Source organism: Lactuca serriola, chromosome 8, assembly GCF_051521515.1.
Source record: "Lactuca serriola cultivar US96UC23 chromosome 8, Lser_US96UC23_V15, whole genome shotgun sequence".
NCBI lineage: Eukaryota > Viridiplantae > Streptophyta > Magnoliopsida > Asterales > Asteraceae > Lactuca > Lactuca serriola.
The window spans coordinates 19809688-19815750 of record NC_136415.1 but is presented as its reverse complement, the minus strand read 5'-3'; the positions used below and the strand labels follow the sequence as shown (position 1 = coordinate 19815750).

General features: G+C 31.4%; 1 protein-coding gene across 8 annotated transcripts; it reads left to right on the top strand.

The window, feature by feature from the left end:
• Window positions 1-868: 868 nt before the first annotated feature.
• On the top strand, window positions 869-5341 carry LOC145068601 (protein DA1-related 2-like). Of its 8 annotated transcripts, none has more exons than XM_079015591.1 (18): window positions 869-1137; window positions 1226-1315; window positions 1400-1489; window positions 1566-1655; window positions 1737-1799; window positions 1937-2026; window positions 2088-2175; window positions 2294-2340; window positions 2440-2527; window positions 2632-2728; window positions 2804-2924; window positions 3006-3089; window positions 3560-3679; window positions 3751-3963; window positions 4044-4106; window positions 4194-4309; window positions 4633-4691; window positions 4796-5341. In XM_079015591.1, exons 1-18 carry the CDS (start codon window positions 1042-1044, stop codon window positions 5095-5097), a joined length of 1917 nt encoding a protein of 638 aa, XP_078871717.1. In that variant the 5' UTR covers window positions 869-1041; the 3' UTR covers window positions 5098-5341. The 8 variants fall into 8 exon arrangements, with proteins under 8 accessions (XP_078871717.1, XP_078871718.1, XP_078871715.1 ...); XM_079015592.1 differs by having other exon boundaries at window positions 870-1137; window positions 1937-1999; XM_079015589.1 differs by having other exon boundaries at window positions 870-1137; window positions 1737-1826.
• Window positions 5342-6063: the final 722 nt, after the last annotated feature.

Below are 6063 nucleotides of genomic sequence, written 5' to 3'. Positions count from 1 at the left end.
TATATTTTCTAGACATAGTCTTTTTTTTTTCTTACAAGAATATGTGCAAAAAAAATTCTACAAAATTGAACACTGTAATTTTCTCATATGAACTTAGATTGGGCAGATTCTTTTTCCTATATGTTCTTTGTTGTCTTGATATATGTTAGACTCAAGAACCACATGTTTTTTGTATTTAAGCTTGATTTCTCTAACCTCAAGCATGGTATCATTGTATATAGAAAAACAATATTAAGGGGGTGTTTGGATTAGCTTTTTAGCTTATTGTTTATAGCTTATTTGTGGTGGGAATAAGCAATAAGCATGGGAGGGATGCTTATTAAAATTAGCTTAATAAGCTGAATTTTATCCAAACACTCAAATTAGCTTATTGTGGAAATAAGCAATAAGCACCTCTTTTTTTTTTCCTATCCAAACACCCCCTAAAATGAGATTGGTACTAAAATACATGTAACGGAACCGAACCGGTAACATATAGCATCCATCTTCATACTTGGTGCCAGCAAATTCAGAATTTTTGTTTTGGTATTGGTTCACGTCCTGTTATCGATCTTACCAATACCGTGTTCTCTATGCTGTTCGTTTTTTGCTGGAAAATTTCTCTTTCAAAAGTTGGTTTCCTTATATAAAATCCGATCAAACTCGATTCTACTAGATGCCAATCTTACCGTAGATTTATTTGTGTGAATTTTTGATCTTCTTTTATCGATTGTCCAGAAACAATTTATTTTATCTTTGTCAAAGATTCTCAGCTTATCTTTATTTCTCTAGTCTTTCCCACTTTCTCTTGTTTGCTCTACATAAAAATCTATCTATTTTTCTGTTAGAAAATTATACCTTTCGCTACCCTTTTATAGATTCCCCCTTTCTTTTTTCTTCAAAACATCTTTTCTTCTTCAAAACAGTTAGCTTTTTTTTTAATCTAAAATGATGCCATTGTTCTTCTCCCCATCTCTCTCTTTTCCATTTCACCATTCGTCTTTTTCAACTTCTTGAGATCATGGTGACCAAACTATACATACGTCTCACAACCTACTAATCATGTCTTTTTCAGAGAAATCCTTAATTTATTGGAGAGGAAATCCTCAGTTTATTGGAGACGAAAGTAAAGTATCACGCCCCCCTTCTATATCATTGGTAAATATAATCTTCCTATTTATATATTTCATAACATATATATTTAATAGTCATAACTATCATTAAGTAGTACATTAAATCCATTTAGGACAACCGCATAAGCAGTGATAAACATGTAGAAGAATTAGATGGAGCAACTGCACTTTCTTTAGTAGCGCGTGCCCCTTCTAGATCCTTCGTAAATACCTCCTTTTTTTATTATTTTATAGCATATATATTGTTAATCATAAATATTTTTAATTAATGAAAGAAAGTCATTTAGGACAACCGCACAAGGAGTGATGAACAAAATGAAGAATTAGATCGAGCATCTGCACTTTCTTTAGTATCGCGTACCCCTTCTAGATCCTTGGTAAATACCATCTTTTATTATAACATATATATTATTAATCAAAACAATTAATAATTAATGCAAAAAATTCATTTAGGACAACCGCATAAGGGGTGATAAACACAATGAAGAATTAGATCGAGCATCTGCATTTTCTTTAATATCACGTGCCCCTTCAAGATCCTTGGTAAATATCATATTCCTTTTTTATAACATATATATATTATTAATCAAAATTATTAATAAATAATGCAAAATTTTGATTCAGAACAACCGCGCAAGGAGTGACAAACGCAATGAAGAATTAGATCGAGCATTTGCACTTTCTTCAGTACTGCGTGCCCCTTCTGGATCATTTGTAAATACAATCTTCCTTTTATATATATATATATATATATATATATATATATATATATATATATATTATTAATGAAAACTATTAATAATTAATGAAAGAAATTCATTTAGGACAACCGTACAACGAACAATAAACAGAAGGAAAAATTAGATGGTCCGGTTGCACTTTCTTCGGTATTGCATGCCTCTTCTAAATCCTTGGTAAATACGACCTCATTTTTTTATAACTTATTTATTATTAATCATAACTATTATTAATTAGGACATCCGTACAAGGAGTAATAAACAAAAAGAAGAATTAAAGCGAGCAACTGCACTTTCTTTAGCCGAAGGTTTAAAGAAACCGATTGGTAAGCTATTACTAATTTGAACATCGACACCATCATCCATTTCATTTTTAATCTTCATATGGATCACATATAAACATTTTGTGTGTTTGAATTACTTTATGATATCGGTGGAAACCAGGCAATAATAATGAAAGTATGGTATTGCGTGCTCCTGTAAGATCCTTGGTAAATTCCATCTTTTTTTTTTCTTCTATTTTTTTTTTTCATTTTACATGCCATATATATGTATTTTATTATAGCTATTAATACAAGAAATTCATATAGGACAACCACACAAGGAGTGATAAAGAAAAGGAAGAATTAGATCGAGCAATTGCACTTTCTTTGGCTGAAGGTTTAAGGAAACCAAATGGTAAACTTTAACTAAATCAAACATCATCACCTTCTTTTGTAACCCTCATTTTAAATCTTTATCAAGATCACAGATGAACATTTTGTGTGTTTGAATTACTTTAGGATATGGGTGGAAACCAAGCAATAATAATGATCTTGCTAAATCATTTCAAGATGACTTTCATCCATCATACCCTCCATATGTACCCAAGGGATATAGGTACTTATTATCTTTCTATTACTAAAAACATGATATAACTTTGATTTAATCTTTGTACGCATATCTTAATTTCAGGATATGTGGTGGGTGCAATCGTGACATTGGTTATGGCAACTACTTGAGTTGCATGGGGACATATTTTCATCCAGAGTGCTTTTGTTGTAGTGCTTGTCGTTACCCAATCACCGAAAACGAGGTAATTTGTTTTCTTTAATCATGCATTCAAATTCATTTCTTCAAGCTCTAATTATTTGTTCTTTTTCTCTGTTGATTCAAGTTCTCTTTATCAGGGAAAGATGCATACCATAAGTCATGCTTCAAAGAGTTGACTCATCCCAAGTGTGAAGTCTGCTTTCAATTTGTAAGGGAAACTTTACCTTAAATGTGGTACTATTAACTAACTTTTAGTCCATGTTTAGTGTTTCACATTAAGTCCTGTCTGAAGGAGTAAAATAAGTCTGTATGGATACGGAAATGTATGCAAAAAAAAAAAAGTTTGTTTCTTTTTTACTCAGTAAACTGTCTAAATGCAAGTAAACCATCATTTTACCCTTACACTCAGATTGACTCGAAATTAAGAGCCTTAATCAAATCCAAATTTTTTGTAACGATTTGGGGGGTCTGAATGTATTAAGTAAAAAAAAACAACAACAACCTTATATATATGTCCACATAAGAGCTGAAACCATATGAGGTACACTAAGTAAAAAACAAACAACACGTTGGCTATCTTGATTCTTAAAACTAAAAAATAAACACCAATTGCATAAAGGTTGATATTCTTTATAAAAAGACAATCACATCAAATGTGATATTATCTTTGCTTTTTAGATTCCCACAAATGGAGCTGGATTAATCGACTATCGACGCCACCCATTTTGGTCCCAAAAATATTGTCCCGCACATGATTATGATAATACAGCCAGATGTTGTAGTTGTGAACGACTTGAGGTAAAGTTCCCATTTGTATACCATTTTTATAATATTTTCATAATTATGATGTTAATTTGGAAATATTGAAGCCTGTGAATGTAAGATACATCTCATTGGGAGATGGAAGGAGTTTATGTTTAGAGTGCATGGAATCTGCAATAATGGATACAGGAGATTGTCAACCACTTTATCATTCCATTAGAGACTATTATGAAGGAATGAACATGAGAATTGATCAACAAATTCCAATGCTTCTTGTTGAAAGACACGCCCTTGAGGATGCTACTGCAAGGGAGAAAAACGTAATTAACTAAATCATTTTTATTTTATTTATTTATTTATTGGTAGTTGAATTCTTGTGATTTACAATCTTATCTTTCAGGGGTTCCATTATTCGCCAGATACAAGGGGTCTATGCCTCTCTGAAGAGCAGACTGTTGCAAGTGTATGTATGCCTTTGAGTAAATTGTTAAATTTTATTTTGTTTATATATTGATTATTCATCACCATGTTTCTTGAATTCTTGTTGCAGATTTTAAAAAGACCAAGAATTGGTGGTCAGCAGTTAGTGGGAATGAGAACTCAACATCAGAAGCTGACTCGTAGATGTGAAGTTACTGCCATTCTTGTTTTGTATGGTCTTCCAAGGTGACATTTTTATCATTTTCTTTTAATAACACACTTTTGAGTACTTTTAATCAATTCATTCCTTTTCATCTTTCGGTTAATCTATTTGGAAATATATGGTAAATTAGAAAAATGGTCATGTGCTATTTTGCTTTTAAAAGATTTAGTCTAAAATTGAAACAAAGGACCAAATTGAAAAATGTTTCAACTTTGGACTAAACATGGTAAAAATCAGAAAGTACGTGGACCATTTTTGTAATTTACATTAAAATATGACCCAGATCGACAGTTTTTTCTCTTTCTTTGAGATCAAATTATTCAGTTTTGGTAACAAAACGTTGCAGATTACTAACTGGAGCCATTCTTGCTCACCTGTTGATGCATGCCTGGTTACGTCTTAAAGGTAACAATTAGCATAGTTTCTCGAATCTTAAATTTAATATTTTTTAAGATTAAGTTTTTATTAGTAATAGTAAAGTTGTGTTAAAAGTTTTTGAAATCTGACAGGTTACAGGAACCTAAATCCTGAGGTTGAAGAAGGTATCTGTCAAGTGCTTTCATATATGTGGCTTGAATCAGAGATCATGCCCAACATCCCATCATCATCATCATCATCATCAACAACATCAAAGAAAGGTGGGAAATCAAGAAATGAGAACAAGTTAGGTGAATTTTTCATGCATCAAATAGCTCATGATTCATCACCAATATATGGAGGAGGGTTTAGAGCTGCAAATGCAGCTGTTAATACATATGGTTTACGAAGAACACTGGATCATATTCGCCTTACTGGAAGCTTCCCTCTGTGAGGTTTTGCACAAATAGCTCTTGAGGATCCAAATGCTCAAAAATGTGCAAGAAAATGAGAGAGATGGTCTTGATTGCTTTTTAATTAATAAACCTCAAAAGGGATTTGTTTCTTTCATTGGTATCGGTATCGTGGTTTTCTGTTTTTGAAAAATTTTATGAACGTGTGGGTGACCTCAAACTATTAGCTAGGGTGTGGCATAAAAAACAATGGATTTGTTTTGTAATGATAGTTTTTCTTGATTACCTTTTGAAGTTCTTATAATGTATTTTTATGCAAGGTTAACAAAAAAAATCAACATAACAAGCTTGAAATTGATATAAATGAGCCCCATGTGTCCATGACCACACTTTGAATAACAATTATGCGTTCTGCCTTTGGACCTGTGGTACATTGAACAACTAAGCCATAGCTAATTTTCAAATAATGTATGAAAAAGATGAATATCATTCTTTAAATAGTATACCATCTGTTTTAAGAAGCAAAAGGTAATGTTTGATTTCATACGCAATCTAATAAATATTTTTTGACAACCTCTTTCATTATGTTTATGAAAGCGAGGTCATGATCAAAGTTGAGTCAAAAAACTTTATATTGATTTGATTATTTTAGGTTTGACTTATATTAACTTTTTGGATATTAAAGATGACTATTATTTTTATGGATATTAACATAAAGAAGATATTAATGGACTTGAAATAATTTATGTTTTGGCCAATTACCTCGATATGTTATTGATGATAGTTAAAAAAAAAATATATTGTTTTTTTAAAGGGCCAAGTATTTAATAAGGTTGTAACAAAGAGCTTCTCGCCCGGTATCAATCGATACTATTGGGATATGGACATATGTGATCACACATCTATATGAGATGAAAAAAATGATGATTTAGAAATAAAGTAGTATGTATATATGTGAGTTAGTCCGTTCTATTTTTATATATTAACGTAGTAGTGGTAGTTGTGGA